Here is a 23,786-nt window from a genome sequence, read left to right as displayed (position 1 = left end):
CTTTTTAAAGTATTTTTAAATGGCCACTAAATATTTTTCAAAAACATTCACTATTAGAATGGATGCATATTCTGTTATAGGAAAATCTCCTAATGTTACTACCATTTTAATTTTTTATTTATTTTTATTTTTTTAAATTTTTTATTGGTGTTCAATTTGCCAATATATAGAATAACACCCAGTGCTCATCCCATCAAGTGCCCCCCTCAGTGCCCGTCACCCAGTCGCCCCCACCCCGCCCTCCTCCCTTTCTACCACCCCTTGTTCTTTTCCCAGAGTTAGGAGTCTCTAATGTTCTGTCTCCCTTTCTACTACCATTTTAATTTAAAAAATTCTTTTAAAATTGAGCCTTATGCCTGCCATGGGGCTTGAACTCACAACCCTGAGATCAAGAGTTGCATGTTCTACCGACTGAGTCAGCCAGGCACCCCGAACTACCATTTTATTGTTGGAAAGTTAGGTTGTTTCTGGGTTTTTGCCCTTTATTAGTGATTAACATCATGTATACGTCTTGTCTGAGCATTTTATTTCCTTAGAGCTATTCCCCAGAAATAGCTAGGTCCGAGGGTGTGCTGGTCCGAGGATTCACAGTTCTGGTTTTTGCTGGAGAAGGCACCCAGATTCAGATGCTCCTCTATATGTGTAGAGTTATTTGCCTTCTACTCATAGAAGATTCCCACTGCTGTCGCACAGCAGAAGAAATCATTACTTACCAAGCACCTGTAGCAATGCTTTGTCAACAGACCACGATGAAACCTGAAGATGTGGGTTAGACTGAGGACAGCACTAGGGCCCGGTTCATTGGTATGCCTAACTCCGCCTTTGGAAGTGAACCGATTTCTGACTCCATCCCATTCTGTTATATCCCCTCATCCCTCAACACATCCAACAGAGGCACCTTTGTATTTAACCAACTGAGCCACCCAGGCACCCTGACATTGGTATCTTTGATGATGGTCCCAATGCCTCAGTTAGCTATCTGACATATTGAGGACAGATTATTCTGTGTAAATGACGCTTGCAGATGATGGAGGCTAGCCAGTTAGAGTGGTGGGGTTTGGGTACAAATATTCTAATACCGAGAACAGATTTTTTTTCTGACTTCTTAATGGACCTTTCATGACAGGTTGGGTTTTCCTCTGTGCATATGGATTGGGAAATTCTTTGGGAGCAAAAGCAAAAGCATTTCTCCTGGGTTTACATGGGTTATTGTATCCCATGTTGCTCATGGGAGACTCTTAAAAGAAGGAAAATGCTTTACACTCTATGTCTTGGAGAGTCTGAAACCCATACACCCTTGAGTGGGCAAGCCTCAGTTGAATACCTATTCTGTGTCAGGCAGGTCCATGCTGGGTATTCAAGAGGAGACATCTAGGAATTGTCTTGAGGAGCTCAGTCCAGGTTGGGGGTGGATGGGGTGGGAAACAGTGAACTTAGAGTGGGACAACTTGATGGCCCCATGCCTCAGCTTTCATAGAAAGCAGACGGAGATTGAACACCATGCCTAAAGGCATTGGAATCTGGGCTCTCCTCATTCTTGGTTCTTAGCCTCTTGGATCCTCCTTTCTTTATGTGAATTGGGGACATCTGGGGTCTGAGGTTGTGATGAGATCACAAGTCTGGTGCCCTTAGCACACTATAGCTGGTGGTAAGCCATGACACCTTTGTTACTTACTATTATTTCTTTTTTTTTTTTAAGATTTTATTTATTCATGAGAGACACAGAGAAAGAGAAAAGGGCAGAGGGAGAAGCAGGCTCCATGCAGGGAGCCCGACGTGGGACTTGATCCCGGGTCTCCAGGATCACACCCTGGGCCGAAGGCAGCGCTAAACCCCTGAGCCACCAGGGCTGCCCACTTACTATTATTTCTATTAGAGTTTAGCTGTGGAGATGGGAAGGGCAGAAATTGTTGACTAATTGGGTGAGGCTAGCACCAAGGACCATGGAGAACAAAGGAGTGTCAAGTGCCCGAGAGTCACCTCTTTTCCATAGGGAGGTCCTGCAGCGGTGTAGCCCCTGCCTCAGTGGGACCCTCACAGACTTATGGCCCGGGAGCAGATGAGATACCTGAGTCGAGAAGGGGATGGGGTGTGGGCTTTGCTGGGTCACCTCTACAGCCTCCTACCACACCCCCCCCTCCACAGGTCCTCCACCATTCCAGCTCTGTCTTGAGTCTCAGTTTCCCTAAATGGCGGTGTGGTGGTGAGGGTGGGAGTGGCTCCAGAGGGTTGATTTCCAGGGGTGTCAGGAACTTCAAGCTTCCTGCATTTAAAATGTTTAACGTGGGATCCCTGGGTGGCGCAGCGGTTTGGTGCCTGCCTTTGGCCCGGGGCGCGATCCTGGAGACCCGGGATCGAATCCCACGTCGGGTTCCCGGTGCATGGAGCCTGCTTCTCCCTCTGCCTGTGTCTCTGCCTCTCTCTCTCTCTCTCTCTCTCTCTCTCTGTGACTATCATAAATAAATAAAAATTAAAAAAATTTAAAATGTTTAACGGGTGAGCAGCCCGGGTGGCTCAGCCGTTTAGCGCCGCCTTTGGCCCCGGGTGTGATCCTGGAGACCCAGGATCGAGTCCCATACCAGGCTCCCTGCATGGAGCCTGCTTCTCCCTCTGCCTGTGTCTCTGCCTCTCTCTCTCTCTCTGTCTCTCATGAATGGATAAATGGAATCTTAAAAAATAAAATAAAATAAAATGTTCAAGGGGCACCTAGCTGGCTCAGGTGGTAGAGTGAGAGACTCTTGAAACCTGGGGTTGTGGGTTCCAGCCCTAGATCGGGTGTAGAAATTACTTAATAAAATAAGATCTTTTTTTTAAGATTTATTTATTTTTTATTCATGATAGACATAGAGAGAGAGAGAGAGGCAGAGACACAGGCAGAGGGAGAAGCAGGCTCCACGCCGGGAGCCCGACGCGGGACTCGATCCCGGGACTCCAGGATCGCGTCCTGGGCCAAAGGCAGGCGCTAAACCGCTGAGCCACCCAGGGATCCCCCAAATAAGATCTTTCAAAAAAAGGAAAGATTTCTTTCATTCATTCATTCGTTCATTCAACGCAGGGAGAGAGGCAGAGACACAGGCAGAGGGAGAAGCAGGCTCCATGCAGGGAGCCCGATGTAGGACTCGATCCCAGGACCCCATCCCAGGATCCCGGGATCACGCCCTGGGCCAAAGGCAGACACTCAACCACTGAGCCCCCCTAAAATAAAGTAAAACCTTAAAAAAAAAAAAGAACTGAACTAAACCGTGTAGGATCAGTTCCGTCCGCCCTCCCCGCCCCGTCTCGCCTTCCTCTCGGGCATCCAGGGAGCGCGGGGAGGGCCCGCAGGTGATGCCAGCCGCAGAGCGCCTCTGCTGCCCGCTCCCCGCCAGCCCCCCGCCCCCCCCGCAGCTCTCCCGGGCCCCGGAGCCGCGTCTCGGTCCGGGCCGCGCGCCCACTGCGCCCTGGGAGCGGCGGCGGAGGTCCGGGAGCGCTCGCCCCGCCCGCAGGCCGGGCCCGGGGCGGGGGCGGGGGCGGGGGCGGGGGCGGGGGGCAGGGGCGGGGCGGGGCGGGGCGGCGGGCAGGGGGCGCGGGCCGGAGCGCGGCGGCCGGCAGAGGGCCCGCACCTGCCGCCGTCGGGTGGGTCCGCTGTGCGCGGCCGCCCGCAATGCCGCCGCCGCCGCTGCTGCTGCTGCTGCTCCTGGCACACGCGCTCGCGCCCAGCGCCGGTGAGTGAGCGGGGACAGGCGCCCCGGAGGAACCGGGGTACCCCCTGCAGCCCTTCCAACTCATCAGCCTCCCCCCGCCTCCCCCGACCCCACCGCCGGGGCGCGCGAGCTCTTCAGCACCCCTGCGCGCTCCTGCCAGGTTTCCGGGATCCCTGTCCCCCAGCCCTGCCCCAGGGGCACCCTCCAGGCGCCTGGCCCGGGGGCTGTGAACTGACCCTTCCCCTCACCTGTCTCTGGGGTCTGAGGTACCCCCCTGCCAGGGGGAGGGGGACACCTGGGAGAGGCAGGGGAAGAGCAGAAGGTGGCTTTCTCACCTGCCCCCCGCCATCACCCTTGAAGAGGTCCCCTCAATACCTGCCTCCCCCCGCTCCCCGGGGAGGTGTACAGACACACCCACTCACAGGAAAATACACAGACACACCACAAGCAGGGAGATGCTGGGGTGCACAACACCTTAGGCCTCACCGGGGCTCTCAGGTGTAGAATTCGTGGACAGGTTCATGCACGGACACAGGCAGGGGTGCCTGGGAGGGAACACGGTGGTGCACACCCCCCGACACACACAGCTCAGGCATACCAGACAGCCCAATGTGGACACACACACACACACAGACTCGGGCCCACGGCACGCCTGGACAGCCTTGGCACTCCCAAGCAGAGGGTGTTGTGGGCAGACAGAGCAAACAGACCCCAGAATGACCTGCCTCACCTAAGTTGGCACGAGGGAGTGTTTTCCTTGGTTCCAAACTCGGTGCTGGACATCTGCCCCAAGCCGTGGTCCTCTGTAGGGGGGTGTGCGCAGGACCCTGACGTTGCCACGCTGTGGTCAGGTGCGGGTGGGGGACCTCCGGGGACAGCTTTGGGGTAGGGGGTTAGGACTGGGGCCCCCTCAGGTATGCTCAGCCTGGGAGTGTGCCTCGGGGCTCTGTGGATCCGGAGCTCAGGGAACCTTTTCTGGAAGCCCACTGTGTGCCGGGGATTCTGGAGCTGTCTACAGCAGAGATCTGCCCTCAAAGAGCTCCCAGCGCGGAAGGTCACTCGCATAAACAGCAGCACAGTGTGATAAGGACCCTTGTGGTCCCCTGCGGGCCAGGTGGATTAGAGAAGGAGGTGACAGGTGAGCAGGGAGTGAGGGCATCTGCAGCGCAGAGAGGATGTGATCCGAAGTTCAACCGGGGGAGAGGTTAATGATGAGCAGGGTCTGCATGGGGGTGTTGAGAGAGGACATGGCGGGGTGGGAAGACCCGGCTCGTGCAGAGCCTCTGGGCTGCAACGAGGCCCCGGAGCCTCTGGAGGGTGGTGGGAGCCAAGGGAGGTTTTGGGCAGACACGTGGGCAGCCGGGAGCAGCACCTGGCCAGTTCTGCAAGAGTGAGGACTTGTCACCGGGGGAAGGGGGTGGGCAAAGTTTTAATTAAACTTGTTTCTGTGTTTTTTTATTTAACTCATCTCTATTTTTCCTCTGCCCCCACAAATAGGGTACTTTTTCCACCGAGAAAAAAACAAATAAAAAAACCCACAATGGGTTTAATTTGGGCCTGACTCTTCAAAAAAAGTCAAGGTGATGGAAACCCATTTTTAGATGAAAAGAGATGAGACCTTGATGTGCAGATGCGATGCACAGCCCTGGCCTGGCTCTCAGTCCCGGAGCGGACACCCAGGAATCAGGCAGGCCCTGGTGAGAGTTTCCCCTCTGGGCCTCACCAACCCTGTGCATCTGTGGCCTCAGTCTCTCCATCTGTCAGTGGGAGGACAGCTACCTGCAAGACAAGGTGGCTGTGCTATTGACAATAGGAGGTGCCTGTCAGGGAGCGTGGTGGTTGGTATGAGGTGAGGTTCAAGCACTTGCCCTCTTTCCTGTTTTTTTTTTTTTTAATTTATTTTATTTTATTTTATTTTATTTTATTGGTGTTCAATTTACTAACATACAGAATAACCCCCAGTGCCCGTCACCCATTCACTCCCACCCCCCGCCCTCCTCCCCTTCCACCACCCCTAGTTCGTTTCCCAGAGTTAGCAGTCTTTACGTTCTGTGTCCCTTTCTGATATTTCCCACACATTTCTTTCCCCTTCCCTTATATTCCCTTTCACTATTATTTATATTCCCCAAATGAATGAGAACATATAATGTTTGTCCTTCTCCGACTGACTTACTTCACTCAGCATAATACCCTCCAGTTCCATCCACGTTGAAGCAAATGGTGGGTATTTGTCATTTCTAATAGCTGAGTAATATTCCATTGTATACATAAACCACATCTTCTTTATCCATTCATCTTTCGTTGGACACCGAGGCTCCTTCCACAGTTTGGCTATCGTGGCCATTGCTGCTAGAAACATTGGGGTGCAGGTGTCCCGGCGTTTCATTGCATTTGTATCTTTGGGGTAAATCCCCAACAGTGCAATTGCTGGGTCGTAGGGCAGGTCTATTTTTAACTCTTTGAGGAACCTCCACACAGTTTTCCAGAGTGGCTGCACCAGTTCACATTCCCAGCAACAGTGTAAGAGGGTTCCCTTTTCTCCACATCCTCTCCAACATTTGTGGTTTCCTGCCTTGTTAATTTTCCCCATTCTCACTGGTGTGAGGTGGGATCTCATTGTGGTTTGGATTTGTATTTCCCTGATGGCAAGTGATGCAGAGCATTTTCTCATGTGCTTGTTGGCCATGTCTATGTCTTCCTCTGTGAGATTTCTGTTCATGTCTTTTGCCCATTTCATGATTGGATTGTTTGTTTCTTTGGTGTTGAGTTTGATAAGTTCTTTATAGATCTTGGAAACTAGCCCTTTATCTGATATGTCATTTGCAAATATCTTCTCCCATTCTGTAGGTTGTCTTTGAGTTTTGTTGACTGTATCCTTTGCTGTGCAAAAGCTTCTTATCTTGATGAAGTCCCAATAGTTCATTTTTGCTTTTGTTTCTTTTGCCTTCGTGGATGTATCTTGCAAGAAGTTACTGTGGCTGAGTTCAAAAAGGGTGTTGCCTGTGTTCTCCTCTAGGATTTTGATGGAATCTTGTCTCACATTTAGATCTTTCATCCATTTTGAGTTTATCTTTGTGTATGGTGAAAGAGAGTGGTCTAGTTTCATTCTTCTGCATGTGGATGTCCAATTTTCCCAGCACCATTTATTGAAGAGACTGTCTTTCTTCCAATGGATAGTCTTTCCTCCTTTATCGAATATTAGTTGCCCATAAAGTTCAGGGTCCACTTCTGGATTCTCTATTCTGTTCCACTGATCTATGTGTCTGTTTTTGTGCCAGTACCACACTGTCTTGATGACCACAGCTTTGTAGTACAACCTGAAATCTGGCATTGTGATGCCCCCAGATATGGTTTTCTTTTTTAAAATTCCCCTGGCTATTCGGGGTCTTTTCTGATTCCACACAAATCTTAAAATAATTTGTTCTAACTCTCTGAAGAAAGTCCATGGTATTTTGATAGGGATTGCATTAAACGTGTAAATTGCCCTGGGTAACATTGACATTTTCACAATATTAATTTTGCCAATCCATGAGCATGGAATATTTTTCCATCTCTTTGTGTCTTCCTCAATTTCTTTCAGCAGTGTTCTATAGTTTTGAGGGTATAGATCCTTTACATCTTTGGTTAGGTTTATTCCTAGGTATCTTATGCTTTTGGGCGCAATTGTAAATGGGATTGACTCCTTAATTTCTCTTTCTTCAGTCTCATTGTTAGTGTATAGAAATGCCACTGACTTCTGGGCATTGATTTTGTATCCTGCCACGCTACCGAATTGCTGTATGAGTTCTAGCAATCTTGGGGTGGAGACTTTTGGGTTTTCTATGTAGAGTATCATGTCATCGGCGAAGAGGGAGAGTTTGACTTCTTCTTTGCCAATTTGAATGCCTTTAATGTCTTTTTGTTGTCTGATTGCTGAGGCTAGGACTTCCAGTACTAACTTGCCCTCTTTCCTGGTGCTCTGTTTTTTTTTTGTTTGTTTGTTTGTTTGTTTTTTTGTTTTGTTTTGTTTTTTACCAATGCCAGAGAGCAGACTCATTGCCTTCACTGGACAGAGGAGTTGCTTTGGGATTATTGGATGCCCAGGTCACGACAGAGGGTTTGGAGGCCCCTGGTGCCCGGCAGTGGCCACGTTGGTGCCTCTCAGCTGTGTCATCCCGGCAGGCCTCCTGCCTTTGGCGTTATTGGGTGAAGGGGAAGGCGCACTGGTTTGGAGGTGGAAGCCCCCTAGTCAGATCAGGTTCCTGTGGGCTGTGGGACCATAGGGGTCGTTCCTTCCTGCCCTGGTCTCCTCTTCCTCACTGTGAGTCGCAGGGTTCCAGTCATACCTCCTATGCGTTGCTGAGTGTCAGAGCTGCTTGGGGATCGAGACAAATGGCTGGGCTCAGGCCACGGGGTCTCCCTGCGGGAAGAATCCATGCGTGGGCAGTGAAAAATAGAGAAGATGCAAAAGGCACTGATCCAGAGTCTGGAGAGGAGTGGTAGGGGCAGAGGGAGACCCAGGGACAGAAAGCCCCTGCAGAGGAGCCCTCCTTGGTGGCAGGGACCCTGTTTAGCTCATCTCTGACACCCAATGCCCAGCACCGGCAACTGGGCAGACGTTTGACGTGGGACCAGCAATCTGACTTCATCTGGAGTAGATGAGGGCAGGAGATTGGAAATCAGAACATTCCTGTGCAAAGGCCCAGGGGTGTGACCTTTCAGATGCTGTGGCTCCGTGACTCGTTTTCTCTCTCGTGGCTGCCTTGAAGACATTAGAGGTTGTTAGAGCTTGTTATGTGCCTGCTGCTTTACATGCATGATGTCCTTTCATTTGATAAAATGAGGTTCCCTTTATCTCCCTATTTTTAAACGAGGAAACCAAGGCATAGAGGGTTGAGTAAGTTGTCTAAGGTCACACAGCCAGGAAATAGGAGAAGCAGGATTCAAACCCAGCATCATCCAAGCCCTTCTTAGACTGTGCCCTTAACCCCAAACCCTGCCCTGCAACCTCTGGTTTCTGTTTTCCTCTAGCTTCCCCGAGGTCACATGTGCATCGGCGTGGGCTTCTAGAACTGGCAGGGACCATGAACTGTGTTGGTACCCGCAGCCCCCTGTCCTACATAAGCTATGGCTGCTACTGTGGCCTGGGTGGCTATGGCCAGCCCCGGGATACCATCGACTGGTGAGTGCATACCTGGGCTCAGCTTTAAAAGGTCTGAGGACCTATATAAGGTCTAAGGATCTTTAGTTAAGGCCTATGTAAGGAAATGCCCATAAGCGAGCTTTCTATTTAGACTAGGAAAATTCCAGCACGTGGTACAACCTTACAGGCAGAGGGCTTCCTGGGTACCGCCAATGGGGACAGACCCTGGTGCCAGCTGCATCCCAGTCGGGCCATCGGATGAATTACTTTGCCTTGAAAAAGTAACGTAAAGTTGATCAGACTTACTGTGCACCAGGAACTGTTCTGAGAACCCCTCTTAGTCCTCACAACAACCCCGTTTCAGAGATGAGGACACTGAGGCCAGAGAGATAAGTAATTTGTCTGGGGCCACCGAGGGAGTAAAGGGTGGGGGCTGGGATCCGAATCCGGGCAGCCTGGCCGGCTGGATGCCCCTAATCCCTACGCTCCACTGCCAGGTGAGAAGTGCCTGCTGTGGGTTTGGGTCTTTCTGGGACTTCCTTTCATTTATCTGTAGGGGCGGGCATGAGGGCTGTCCCCTGAGGCTCAGGAACACTCACTGCCACACAGCCAGGGGTAGGTGGCCGAGGGCAGAATGCGATGGGCTCTTCCCTGGCTCCGAGGACCTGGTCGTCACAGACAGGTCTTTGCTGGGTCTCGTGCTTCCAAGGCTCCTGCTCCCATGTGTCATAGTCCGCTTCCTCCCCGTCCTCCCAGATGAGGTCCGGGAAGGCTGCCCTGAAGCCCGGCTGTGCCCCGCCTCTGGCTCCTGGAAGCCCCCTCTCCTCCGTCCCAGCACTTCTCGCCATGCATGTGGTGTCTGATGGCTTGTCTGCCTCCCCCACTAGACTGGGGGCTCCTTGAGGGCAGAGTGGAATCGGGCTGACCTCATCTCTGAAACGGTCCTGTCCCCACAGAGCTCTGGCCAGTGAGGACAGGTGCTCATCAGTCTGTCCCTGAAATGAGAGTCTCATTATAAACCTGCCCCCCAAGGGAAGGAACCTAGTTTTATGAGAGGGTGTAACCAGGAGACCAGACTGGGGACATCGGGAGCTGGGTGACATCTTGGGACAGAGGCTGGTTCTTGGGCTGAGACCAGGGGAGGGAGGGTGGGCAGGAAGCTGTCCCCGGGCAGAGGCAGGAGGCACGCAGGGCTCGGCTCACTCCAGGCCCAGAGAGCCGGCAGGTGCAGCTGCAGCTCAGAGACACAGAGGAGGCAGGTGGCGGGGGTGGGGTGGTGGTGGTGGGGGGAGTGGGGGGCCAGGGGACTGGGCCCAGCAGCACACACTGGGGCTCCGCAAAATGATTTCCCAGGGTGGGGATTCTCGGGGACAAAGCTTGGACCAGAGGAGGCTGGCTCCCTGCGTGTCCTCACTTGCCCATAGTCCCAGCGCAGGAGGATGGCCACGAGGGCATCCCCGCCTGCACCCACTTGCTGGTCCACCTGTCTGCCACCCGCAGGTGCTGTCATCAGCACGACTGCTGCTACATGCGTGCCGAGCAGGCTGGCTGCAGACCCAAGATGGAGCGCTACCCCTGGCAGTGTGTCAACCAGAGCATCGTGTGTGGTGAGTCCCCAGCAGCGCCCGCACCTACCTCCCTGGGAGGCCCGGGCATACTGGCCGCAGGAACTCACCACTGCTCCCAAATCCCCAGAGGCCACCCCCTGGGGTTATCTACGAGAAGTGATCTGTAACACCTGGCACGTACAGAAAGGGACGGAGAAACCTATTTCTTTGGTCTGGACAAAAGCTAAAAAAGATCGAAGTGACACCAGGTGTAAATGACCTCAGTGTCCATCAGATGGGGCATGGGTAGATAAACCTGTGATGTCTTCTTATTATGGATGACTCTGTAGCCTGCTGAGATGGATAAGATAGATCCTCGTGCTGGCCCGAGAAGGTGTTGAGTGGAAAAGCAAGCTGCAGAATGACATATCTGGTAAAGCACATTTCTAGAAGGAAAGAAGGAAAGAAAGGAAAGAAAGAAAGAAAGAAAGAAAGAAAGAAAGAAAGAAAGAGAAAGAAAGAAGGAAGGAAGGAGGAGAGAAGCTTGCAACACAGTAGCCTGCTTACTTTCCATGGCTACGTGTAGACACTTGCAAAGCTCAGAAAAAGGTATATAGAGATACGTGGCGTGTTGTGGGTAGCTGTGGTCATCACTAGGGACAGGATCGGGCTGAGGGCAGTGTGGTGCAAGGCAAGTTCACATTCCTATAATGTTTCCCTCCTTTTAAAGATTTTTTTAAAAATCTGGATTTAAAAAAATCGATTTTGGGGATTGCCTGGGGGGCTCAGTCGTTGAGTGTCAGCCTTGGGCCCAGGGTGTGATCCTGGGGTCCCAGGATCGAGTCCCGCATTGGGCTCCCTGCATGGAGCCTGCTTCTCCCTCTGCCTGTGTCTCTGCCTCTCTCTCTGTATCTCTCATGAATAAATAAATAAAATCTTTAAAAAAATCGATTTGAGAGAGAGAGCGAGAGAGAGAGAGAGAGAGAGAGTGTGTGTGCATGAGTAGGGGGAAGGAGAAGCAGCTCCCGGCTGAGCAGGGAGCCCGATGCGGGGCTCCATGGGGAGCCCGGGATCATGACCTGAGCCGAAGGCGGACGGTTAAGAAACTGAGCCCCCCGGGCGCCCCTCGCTTCTCTTACGAAGAGAACGTCTCCATGAATTACTCGTGAGCCAAAGCTTAGAAAGAAAAGGAATACACAGCCTGAGCTGGGTGAGGGTGAAGTGCCTGGTCTCTGCAAGTTAGTCTGACGGGCATCAAAACATGGGATCCCCTCGAGATGCAGGCCAGCTCCAGCTTGGCATGGTCTGATGACCTGCCTACACCATGATTCTGAGGCTCCCGCCCCAAATGTACTGCACTAGGGGGACCAGAGGCTGTGGAGGCTGTGGTCTGGGTCCCCTCCTAGTAAATGCGTTGGGGGGGGGGGTTGGGAAGAAACTTGGCTGAGCCTGTAAAATGAGTGTTCATGACACTGGGCCTTCTTCCCTGAGGCTGAGCCAGAACAAGCCCACGTTCTAGGGACATTCTGGCACTTACCATTTGGGGACCTCAGGAAAACCTTTTCCTGTCTCTGGACACTGTGTCCTCCTCTCTCAAAATAGGGCTAATAGTATTGCAAGCTGGTGTCCCCGAGCCACGATTGTCCTGCAGATGTCTGGCTTCACCTGTGCAGTGTTTAGAAAAGCAGTTTGAGCCCATACTTGAAAAATCAAAATAGGTCACACTAAAAAATCGGAATTTCTGAATGTCTGGTTTTCCTTTCAAAAAAACTGGGGGTAAAGCAAAACAAAACAAAAAAACAAAAAACTGGGGGCTCCAGTTGCATCAGACCCAGTAGCAACCTTTGGCCGGAGCTTAGAGGGACTGCCAATTACAGGGAGAGCCAATCTCTCCCATCTGCCCCAGTCCTCACTATGCCCTATAGACTCCCAGTGAGGACAAGTGACAATTACCCTATTCCACTTCCTTTGTGCTCTTCATTTGGTTATGGAAAATAAATATTTCTCTCTTTTTTTAAAGGTTTTATTATGGTTTTTTTTGAGAGAAGAGAGAACAAGAGTGGAGGGGAGGGAGAGGGCCCGAGGGAGAGGGAAAAAGCAGACTCCCCGCTGAGCAGGGAGCCTGATCAGGGACTTGATCCCAGGACCCCAGGAACATGACCTGAGCCAAAGGCAGATGCTTAGCCAACTGAGCCACACTGGCACCTCAGAAAATAGATATTTCTGACAAACCCAGGTAGAAAGAAGGTAGACTGAGAGTCTTACTGCTTCCACAAAATACATGGGAGTGCTGAGCCCATTTATTTGTCGAAATGAGGAGTATTTCTGTGTTTGATGCATGTTTTCTTCACTTATTAGCACTGCCTGTCCCAGTGGACATGTGGGTTTGCAGTCCCTGACCTAGTGGTCACCAGCTCAGTCAGTGACTCAGATCCTGTGACGGTGGGCCAGCCCTGATTGGTCAGGGCCTCAGTATCCCCATGGGGCTCGAACTCACCTCATGAAATCAAGAGTCACACGCTCCCCTGACTGAGCCAGCCAGGTGCCCCTCTCTTACAATCCTTCTAACTTTGTGGAGGAGAAAGTCTCAGTTCACTGCTACTTTAGCTTTAACATCCTTAGAACACTTGCTGATTTTATTTTATTTTTTTTAACAGAGAGAGCAGGCTTGTATCCAAGAACAGTTCTGTTCATCAATTGAATTCTGCCTTAAAAAAATTCTCCCTATTGGGGCACCTGGGTGGCTCAGTGGTTGAGCGTCTGCCGTTGGCCCAGGGCGTGATCCTGGGGTCCCTGGATCGAGTCCCACATCGGGCTCCCTGTAGGGCGCCTGCTTCTCCCTCTGCCTGAGTCTCTGTCCCTCTCTGTGTCTCTCATGAATAAATAAATAAATTCATTAAAAAAGATTTTTCCTATTTATCTATCTGCCTACCCATTTATCTTGTCTTTACTCGCAAGTAGCATGTATTTAAGGAGGATAATTGTAACAGAATCCATCCTAACTTCACTGTACGTTTTACAACTAGTCGCTTCTGCAGTTAGAAGAAAAATAAAACAACAGTTAAAAATGTTAAGTGTCCCTCAAAGCAACCTTACTGGTTTTCTCTTAAAGCAGTAAGAAATGGACTGAGGCATTTATTTATAGGATTACCTTTTGATGGATGGTATTTTCCATGTATTTGAGTTCCTTTCAAATTAAAAAGCTGGATGTATTTTAAACATAGGAAGTAGGGGCCCCTGGGTGGCTCAGTCGGTTGGGCGTCCAACTCTTGATTTTGGTCGTGATCTCGGGGTTGTGGGATCGAGCCCCGTGTAGGGCTCTGCTGTGTTGGGATTCTCTCCCTCCATCTCTCTCTGCCCCTAACCCCCTCACATGCATGCACCCTCTCTCTCTCTCAAAAAAAAAAAGGAAGTAATGGGGCTGGCTCACTTGGTGCAGCATGTGACGCTTGATCTGGGGTCATGAGTCCGAGCCCCATATTGGGTGTAGAGATTACTTAAAAATAAAATCTGAAAAAATAAATAAATAAAAATAGGAACTAATAGTACACGTACAACGTAGGTAAGGCTGCTGACCCAGAAACTGGTTCTGTACCATTTCTTCCTTCTTATTTTTAATTGAGATAAACATAACAAAATATTAAACATTAATAGCATAAATTTCAGTGATATTTAATACATTTATAGTGTCCTCCACCCACCACCTCTGTCTAGCTCCAAAAGATTTTCTTCCAACCCTACCCTTTTCCTCAAAATAACCCCACTAGGCAGTCAGTTCCTATTTCCCCTGCCGCTGGCACCTGGCAACCACCAATTTGCTTTCCATCTCTATGGCTATATTGATTCTAATTTTATATATATATATATATATATTATATATATATTAGAATTAGACTAGAATCTATTATATATATATTAGAATTATATATATTATATATATTTTATATATATATAAAATTAGAATTTTATATATATAATTATATATATTTATATTATATATTAGAATTTATTCACGTTTAGGAATATATATTTTATAAATATATAAAAATTATATTTATATATAATTAGAATATATTATATATTATATATAAAATTAGAGTTATTTATATATATATATATATATATATATATATATATATATATATATATATATACTGCGCCAAGTGAGCCAGCCAGTGCCCCATTACTTCCTTTTTTTTTGAGAGAGAGAGAAGGTACATGCATGTGAGGGGGGTAGGGGCAGAGAGAGATGGAGGGAGAGAATCCCAGCACAACACAGCATTATATATATGCCATATATAATGGTATATAATTATATTATAACATATAATACTATATAATAGACATATATATCTATTAGAATCTATTATATATAATTAGAACATATAGAAAATATAATTATAGATAACACGTTATATATAGATTTATATATATACATATACAAAAAATATAATTATATATAACATGTAACTATATGGTAATATATTAATCAATATGCTAAATATATGAATATGTATACAATTAGAATCCATAAATCTATTGATATAATATACATTATGTATATAATTTCATATAAATGAAATCATATCATCCGTGGCTTTGGTGTTTGTCTTCCTTCACTTACCGTTATATTTTTAAGGTTCATTTCATATTGTGGGACGTAGCTGAACTTCATTCCTTTTTATGGCTGAGTAACATTCCGTCTGTGGGGACAGACCACATTCTGTTTATCCATTCATCTGTTGGTGGACACTGGGTTCTTTGCACCTTCTGAGTACTGCGAATAGTGCTGCTCTGAACATTCATGAATAAGTATTTGAGTGCCCGTTTTAATTTCTTTGGGGTCTATCACTATGAATGGAATTGCAGGGTCATCTGGCAATTCTCTGTTTTACTTTTTGAGGAACCGCCAAACTTTTCTACGGAAGCTGCACTCCTTCGTATTGTCATTGGCCGTGTATGAGGGACCCAGCTTCTTCACAGCCTTGTCAATGCTTATTATCTTCTCATTTGTTCTGTTTTTAGTGGGGCTGCTCAGTGTATCTCGTGGTTTTGGTTTGCATTTCTGTAATGACTAATGACATTGAGTGTCTTTTCATGTGCTTGTTGGCCATTCTTATGTTTTCTTTGGAGAAATGTCTATTCAAGTCTTTTGCTCATTTTTATTTTGTTTATTTATTTTTAAAGTTTTTATTTTTAAGTAATCTCTACACTCAACATTGGGCTTGAACTCACAACCCTGAGACTGAGGGTCACACACTGAGCCCACCAGGTGCCTCTTTGCTCATTTTTTATTGGGTTGTCTCTTTGCTATTGAGTTATAAGAGTTCTTTATATATTCTGGATCCTAGACCCTTATCAGATATGTGATTTTCAAACATTTTCTTCCACTTTGTAGGTTGTTTTTGCATTTTATTGATAACATATTGGATGCATAAAAGTCTTAATTTTGAAAAAAGTCCAGATTATCTATTTTGTTTTTTATTGAGTTTTTGTTGGCCTCTAAGAATCCACTGCCAGATCCTATGTCACAAAGATTTACCCCTCTTTTTTTTCTAATAGCTTTATAATTTGAACTCTTACGTTTAGGTCATTGATCGACTCTGAGTTAATGTTTGTATATGTGTGAGGTAGGGATCCACCTTCCTTCTTTTGCATGTGTATATCCAGTTCTTCTGGCACCATTTATTGAAGAGACTCACTTTGCCCCACTGAGTAGTCTTGGTACCCTTGTTGGTCTTGGTACCCATCACTTGGCCCTAGATGAATGACCTCCCTGTGCCTTAGTTTCCTTATCTGGAAGATGGGTATTGCCAAGGTGAAAAAAAGGGTCTATAATACGATAAACAGGTTGGACAGGGGCTGTTCCTCTTTCCCTTTCCTTCTCCAGCTGTCCGCTTGATCTGAACTTCTCTCTGGCCCCTGTTACCTCCATTAGAGAGAATGGTGAAATCTGGGATGACTCTCCATTAAACTCTCAGCTCCTGAGCTGCAGGGAAGGAAGGGGTTACTAGAAGGATGGTCTTAAAAATATTCATGGACTCTCAGCTGTATCTCCTTAGCATCAAGTAGTGGTTGGTATAAGAGCAAAGCTGAATTTTTAGGACTGAAAGTGTCCCAGACTTGGTCTCGTCCAGCCCTCTTATTTAGAGTTGAGGAAACTGAATGAAGTTCAGGGAGAGGAGTGGCCTGCTTAATGTGGTGGCCATGTGCCCGCTCCTGGGTGCATCCTCTGTCCCCGGACTGCCCCCTCCGAGAGTGGGCAGAGAGGAGGTGAAACGGGCCTTCACTGGGAAATCTCTCACAGTTCTCTCCCGTTTCCCTTCGACCTGCATGTTCTGCTTGCCACTTAGCATGTTAAAGTGATGTCTGTAAAATATTTATTGGTGTGTCTACTGGTGGAGTCCGTGCCTGTTTATAGAGCTGCCCTCCCTGAACCAAATGAAAAGAACCAAAATACCTATTCTGCATTTGTTTTTGGCTAAAAATATTCTCTTATTCTGTTTGGAGATACTCCGAACATAGCCGTTTACCTAATTACAGGTGTTGCCCATTTTCCATTTATGGGCTTGACTTAAATATATTAAAATTTGTTTTTAAGCCTATAATAATATTTACTGGCAGACCTTTATTTTAAGCTTAATCCTTGGGGGCTGTTTTTCCTTTTAAGTTTTGGTTATTCTTGACTAACATGATGCTGTTGTGTTCTTGAGGCCATGGAGCAGTCAGACTAAGTTTTGCTTTTGAAAGAAACTTTCTGGGGCACCTGGGTGGCTCAGTTGGTTAAGCATCTGACTTTTGATTTTGGTTCAGGTCATGACCTCGGGGTCATGAGATCAAGCCCCATGTCTGGCTCCATGCTAGGCGTGGAGCCTGCCTTAGATTCTCTCTCTCCCTCTGTGTACATCCTTCCCTTCACTCTCTCCAATTGAAGGAAGGAAGGAAAGAACTCTTTCTCAGGGAGTAGGGTGGGAGCACAAGGCAGCTGGGTCAGCTGATTCTGAGCTGGAATCCTGGTCCCCCCGCTGCTTACTGCTGTGGTCTTGGACAAGTATCCGCTGAATCCCTCTGAGCTCTGCCTTCCTCACGCATAAAATGAGAATGATAAAATTTAGATGCTGGCTTTGTATGAGAATTGGCAAGTATGACTTTCCTGTCCTTCTCCCAACAGATGTCGCTGAGAATCTACTCTGTGCCAGGCTCCGTGCTAGGTTTTGGGCAAGATGGAGAAATAAGGTTCTGTTGTTTAAAAGGAGGAGGATGGGATATATAGTGTCTGTGCTGATCGTTGTTATAAGTGCTGTGTTGGAAAATAAAGCAGGTGAAGTATCATACCTGCTACAACGTGGGTGACTTTTAAGCAGATTTTGCTAAGAGAAAGAAGCCACATGCAAAAGGTCACATAATGTATGATTCCATTTATACGAAATGTCCAGAATGGGCAAACCCATAGAGATGGAAAGCAGATTAGTGGTTGCCAGGAGAGGTTAGTGGGACTCAGGCGAGGGGTAATGGGGAGTGACTTCTTAATGGATATGGAAGTTTCTTTTGGAGTGATAGAAATATTTTGGATCTAGATAGGACTGACGGTTGCACAATATGTGAACATACTAAATGCCACTGACTCATGCACTTTAAAATGGCAAATTTTGCTATTGGCATTTTGCCTCAATAAACAATGCAGGGGAGCAGGGTAAGGGATACTCTTTTATATGGAATGGCCAGGGGGGCAGAGAAGCAGTGATAAGATGCTATTGAAACAGAGACCTGGGGAATGTGAAAGGAACTGTGGGAAGAGGTGGTAGGAACAGCCAGTGCAAAGGCCCTGAGGCAGGAATGAATGTCTGGCTGGTCCGAGAAGCTCAAGGAGGATGTCGAGGCTGGAGCAGAGTCACTTAGATGAGAGTGGTAGGTGGTGATGGCAGAGAGATGGGGTTCAGATGCTACACAATGTTGAAAGTATTCCTCTGAGACGAGGAGCCAGGGTTTAAAACAGAGAAAGGGGACAGCCTGGGTGGCTCAGTGGTTTAGCGCCGCCTTTAGCCCAGGGCCTGATACTGGAGACCCCAGGATCGAGTTCCACGTCGGGCTCCCTGCATGGAGCCTGCTTCTCCCTCTGCCTGTGTCTCTGCCTCTCTCCGTGTCTTCATGAATAAATAAATAAAATCTTAAAAAAAAAAAAAAAAAGAGGAGGGACATGATCCTATTTGCATTTTAACCGAACCATTTTGGCTATATGGAGCTGTATGGAGCTGTATGGAGCATATTCTGGAAGGAGCAAGGATGGAAGCCAGGCACTGGTTATGAGGCTGTAGCAATAGTCTTGGGGAGGACATACAGATGGTCGGGTGAGAGGAGAGGAGATGGTTGGGGTATTTGTCCCCATGACAGCCAGCCTTAGATAGCCAGCTCCACGGGCACAAGGCCACCCTAGAGCGTCAGTGGCTCCCTCCCCAGGAGTCCACGCAGTCATGCTGCTTTGCAGGTGCCCAGGTCTCTTGTGTGGCAGCCCCTGGGAAGTTCAGAGGGTTTGCTCCTGGACTGTCTGGCTCTGTTATTGATTTTTTTAAAAAAGATTTTTATTTATTTATTCATGAAAGACACACAAAGAGAGAAGCAGAGACACAGGCAGAGGGAGAAGCAGACTCTATGCAGGGAGCCCAATGTGGGACTCCATCCCTGGTCCCCAGGATCACGCCCTAGGCCAAAGGCAGCACTAAACCACTGAGCCACCCAGGCTGCCCTCTGTTACTGATTTTTACACTTATTTATTTGTCATCTATCTATGTATCTATATCAATGTATATATTATCTACCTGTCCATTCACCCACATGCTTGTGCTCCTTCAAACCTAACATGGGTCTGTTGTGAAAAACTCAAACGTTACAGAAATATTGTAATGTGGAAAGTGATGCTCCATCTACCAGGGATCACGAGATTTGTGCGTGTGTTTAAATATACACACACATATATATACACATACCTATACCTATGAAATCAGATCATACTACGTATATTTTTATAATTTTTATTCACTTAACATTGTGTCTTTGACATCTTGGAACATAGGGGTCGACCTCATTCTTTTCAAGCAAGATAATAAGGGGCGCCTGGCTGGCTCAGTCAGTAGAGCATGTGACTCTTGATCTCAGGGTTGTGAGTTAGAGCCCTACAGTTAGGTGTAGGGGTCACTTAAAATTAAAATCTTTAAAAAAGATAGGGGTACCTGGGTGGCTCGGTGGTTGAGCATCTGCCTTCAGCTCAGGGTGTGATCCCGGGGTCCTGGGATCGAGTTCCGCATCAGGCCCTCTGCTCAGTGGGGAGCATGTCTCTCCCTCTGCCTGTGTCTCTGCCTCTCTCTCTCTCTGTGTCTCTCATGAACAAATAAGTAAAATCTTAAAAAATTAAGATAAAGCAAGATAATAACCTATGACAGAATTTCTCAGTCTTGATACTGTTGACATTTTGGCTCCAGTTCATCCTCCCTCCCTGTCGTGATGACCAAAAGTGTCTCCAGACGTTGCCCAACGCCCATGGGACACAAATGTACATTATTTTGACCACTTCCCCATTAACTGCGGCCCCTGGTTGCAGAGACCGTGGTGGCTCCTTGTGCCACCCGTGTGGTGGTTCTGTAGCATCAAGTCCTAGAACTGTTGTGTCTGTTGGGAATTTGAGCCATCTCTAGAATGTCTATGTAGAAAGGAACTCGAGGGCTCTTCTTGAAAGGGGAGTTTTCATGGCAAGGGCACTTAAAAAAATGTGAGTTGTGTTTGTTTATAGACACTGGGGAGAGGATAGAGAGGGAAACTGGTAAAGATTGTGGGGAGGAAGGCCACTAAAGCCCCACAGGGCACCTCTTTTTGGCACTGCCATTCGGTACTATAGATATCTTAAATCTAATAGATACTTTTTAAAAAATATTTTATTTATTTATTCATGCGAGACACAGAAAGAGACAGAGACACAGGCAGAGGGAGAAGCAGGGTCCCTGCAGGGAGCCCGATGCGGGACTCGATCCCAGGACCCTGGGATCACGACCTGAGCCAAAGGCAGATGCTCAACCGCTGAGCCACCTAGGTGTTCCAGATCTAACAGATATCTTAAATTATACTTCGAAATAGCTACCCTTCAAATTTCGTCTGAGGTTGCTTTTTCCATGATCAAAGTCTCATAGGGCTCAAAGTAGAAAAGTCTGAGATTACAAAATGCAAGTTTCATGGCAAACAAAACCCCCATAGATACTATACAGACAAGCACTTGGTTAACTACCTTCCAGTGTTTTCCCTTTTTCAAGTGCATAATTTAAAAAAGATATATAGCAGTTATGTTTTGTACCTCTTATGCTTTACTGAAGTATAAGCTGTTTCTCATGTCGTTAAAATTCCTGTGTTAACATGGGATGTGTGGGGGGCTCAGTGGTTGAGTGTGCCCTCACTGACTCGGTGCCTGGTTCCCTTCCTGTGGACAGGTCCTGAGGCCTGGTTGGGGCCCCAGTCTTCTTGGATTTCTCTTCTGGAAGGTTGGGGTGCTGGTGGCACAGCCCTGAGGGTTAAATGAGAACAATGTTCCCTTCCTGTCCTCTGTTAATTTTTTCAAGCAGGAAAGGAGCAAGCGTCAGTTGTGGGGTGGTCTGACAGCTGGAGAGGCTAAACCTCTCTTACACTTGCTAATCTCCCTGTTTTTGTTTTTGTTTTTTAAAGATTTTATTTATTCATTCATGAGAGACACAGAGAGAGAGGCAGAGACACAGGCAGAGGGAGAAGCAGGCTCCATGCAGGGAGCCCGAAGTGGGACTTGATCCTGGGACTCCAGGATCACGCCCTGGGCTGAAGGCAGGCGCTAAACCTCTGAGCCACCCAGGGATCCCCTAATCTCCGTTTTTAAGCAAGACACCCTGATTTGGGGCTTACAGCCTTTAGGTAGGCAATAGCATCTAACTAGCCTTTACTAGTAGAAATCTATGTCCACTGTTCTTTGTTCCTGCTTGTTTTTCCACCAGTTTCTTTATGGTATAAGATTTTGATTTTCTATTTATGGCAGTGATATAGAATTTTTTTGAAATTTTTTGTGGGATTTATTTGGTGTCATTAACACCCTGTAATATGATTAAATTATAATTTATTTACTAATCAACTTACTTTTTTTTAAAAATGAGGGGATTTAAAGCAATAATGTTGAACTGCTGTGGGCCTGAGTTTGGGAAGCTCTGGGTGCAGTCATGTGGATCAATCTGTGCTGTTCATGGGGCAGCTGGGTGGCTGTGCTTCAGCATCTGCTTTCGGCTTAGGTCATGATCCCAGGGTCCTGGGATTGAGTCCTGCATAGAGCTCCCCGTAGGGAGCCTGCTTCTCCCTCTGCCTATGTCTCTGCCTCTCATGAATGAATGAACAAACAAACAAATAAAATCTTTTTTAAAAACAAAAAGGAAGGAAGAGAGCAATGGAGGGCAGAATTTAATTAAAAAAAAAAATCTGTACTGCTTACGACAGGGCCTAGAAAGATAATTTCCAGAGTGTGCCCGGCCTCCTGCCTGCTGATTGATACCCTGTCTGTCACCCCGCCCCTCCTGGTGCTGCCAACCTCTGGCTGTCATGCTTCACCTGTGAGGGTCTCCAAGGAACATTGAAAAAAAAAATGTTTTTTATTTTTATTTGAGAGAGAGCATGAGTGGGGGGTGGGGAAGGAGGGGCAGAAGGAGAGGGAGAAGCAGACGCCCCTCAGAGCAGGGAGCCTGGTGGGGAACTTGATCCCAGGACCCTGAGATCAGGGCCTGAGCAGAAGGCAGATGCTCAACCACTGAGCCACCAGGTGCCCCTCCAAGGAACACGAGAGGATCCTTAAAGAGTAGCTGGCGGCCAAAGGAGGTCAGCTCCAGCTAACTGGGTGCCTACTGTATGTCCTGCCTTTTATCTGTTGGTTAAAATGATGTGTTGGGTGTGTTTTCGTTCTCCCAGCAGCCCTTAGAAGTGGGTACTGTTCCTATCTCTGTGCTGATGAAACACCTAGAAGGGTTGAAGTCATGTGTCAAGAGGCTCAGAGCTGTACACCCATGATGGAGCTGGTGAGCTCCATAGCTGGTGCTTCACTGTGTCTCTGGGAGCAATTTGGAAGGCTTCCGTGGTGGGTGGGATTGATACATACATTATGTGGACAATTACAAGCCCACACATAAAGGCAGAGGGCCTCATGGCCAGATAGGATGTCTAAGCTGTTTCAGGCATTCTGCGTTCTGGTACTGCCTAAAGACCACGCCATCTTTCTAACCTCAAGTAGAGCATCTCTGGTGGTGGGATTACCAAGGTGGAAGGAGACTTACCTTAGAGTGGCAGCCTCTGGGTCTCTAAGAGGCAGGCTCTGGCTGGAAGGGAAAGCTGGAACGCACTCTTGAAGGAGCATGGGGGAGAGACGTGGAGAAAGAAGGCAGAGGGATGCAGGTGGAGCCAACACTGGCAGAGTGCATGTCCCCTGCCAGGCCCCTGCTGGGCACTCTACACGGGCTTTCTCACTTGGGCTTCTCCGTAACCCCCGTTTTGTTTCTCTCTTTTTAAGGATTTTATTTTAAAACTTTTACCTATTTATTCATGAGAGACAGAGAAAGAGAGAGGCAGAGACACAGGCAGAGGGAGAAGCAGGCTCCCTGCGGGGAGCCCGATGTGGGACTCGATCCCAGGGCTCCAGGATCACACCCTGAGCCAAAGGCAGAGGCTCAACCACTGAGCCACCGAGGTGCCCCCGTATCCCGTTTTCAATGAGGACTTGGCTCTGAAACCTTAGGCAAGGTCACCCAGTGAGGAAGTAGCAGAGCAAGCACTCCTCCCAAAAAGCTCTGGATGGTTCCCAGGCACCTGTGTATCTGAACGGATCCTTGGGTGAGTTGTGTACTGTTGATGGGAAAGAGAAGCCAAAAGGTCAAGTGGACCTTGGACTTTCCCCATCTGAACACACTTCTCTGGCCACTTCGGTTTCTGTAAAATGGGCCCAACGTCACCTCCCTCTTGAGGTTGCCATGACAGAGATCCTGTGAATTGTCGAATGTCATGTAGCTGCGGATTTTTCCCCCCCTACCCCCCACTTTGTTGGCCTCCCTAGTGTTGACTCTCAAGTCTCTGTGAGACCCTGCTGACTCAGTTTCCCCACTTCTTTCAGGACCAGCGGACAACAAGTGCCAAGAACTCTTGTGCACGTGTGACAAGGAGATTGCTTACTGCTTAGCCCAAACCGAGTACAACTTAAAGTACTTATTCTACCCTCGTTTCTTATGTGAGAAGGACTCGCCCACCTGTGACTGACTAGCCCAACTGGGAATGTTCTTTCACACAAGGAAATAAAACTCTTTTCACACATCAACACAGCATTCAGTTCTTTGCAGGAGGGAGGTGAGGCCAAGTGTTGAAGCTGCAACCCTTGTTTGCTTTCTCTCCCTGAACTTG

The 23,786-nt window shown here is 47.9% G+C and overlaps 1 protein-coding gene across 1 annotated transcript; it reads left to right on the top strand.

The window, feature by feature from the left end:
* The first annotated feature begins 3,608 nt into the window (after positions 1–3,608).
* On the top strand, positions 3,609–23,690 carry LOC144318116 (group 10 secretory phospholipase A2-like). Its single transcript, XM_077904930.1, has 4 exons — positions 3,609–3,704; positions 8,694–8,844; positions 10,306–10,412; positions 23,503–23,690. Exons 1-4 carry the CDS (start codon positions 3,644–3,646, stop codon positions 23,643–23,645), a joined length of 462 nt encoding a protein of 153 aa, XP_077761056.1. The 5' UTR covers positions 3,609–3,643; the 3' UTR covers positions 23,646–23,690.
* Positions 23,691–23,786: the final 96 nt, after the last annotated feature.

The sequence above is a fragment of the Canis aureus genome, chromosome 8 (genome assembly GCF_053574225.1).
Source record: "Canis aureus isolate CA01 chromosome 8, VMU_Caureus_v.1.0, whole genome shotgun sequence".
NCBI lineage: Eukaryota > Metazoa > Chordata > Mammalia > Carnivora > Canidae > Canis > Canis aureus.
This window is presented reverse-complemented; position numbering and strand designations above follow the sequence as displayed.

Excerpts from the sequence above, each read along its gene's own strand:
- LOC144318116 (XM_077904930.1), top strand. The coding sequence starts at position 3,644 with ATGCCGCCGCCGCCGCTGCTGCTGCTGCTGCTCCTGGCACACGCGCTC. Across the intron at positions 3,705-8,693 it reads CGCGCTCGCGCCCAGCGCCG|CTTCCCCGAGGTCACATGTG; the intron begins GTGAGTGAGCGG and ends GTTTTCCTCTAG. Across the intron at positions 10,413-23,502 it reads CAACCAGAGCATCGTGTGTG|GACCAGCGGACAACAAGTGC; the intron begins GTGAGTCCCCAG and ends CACTTCTTTCAG.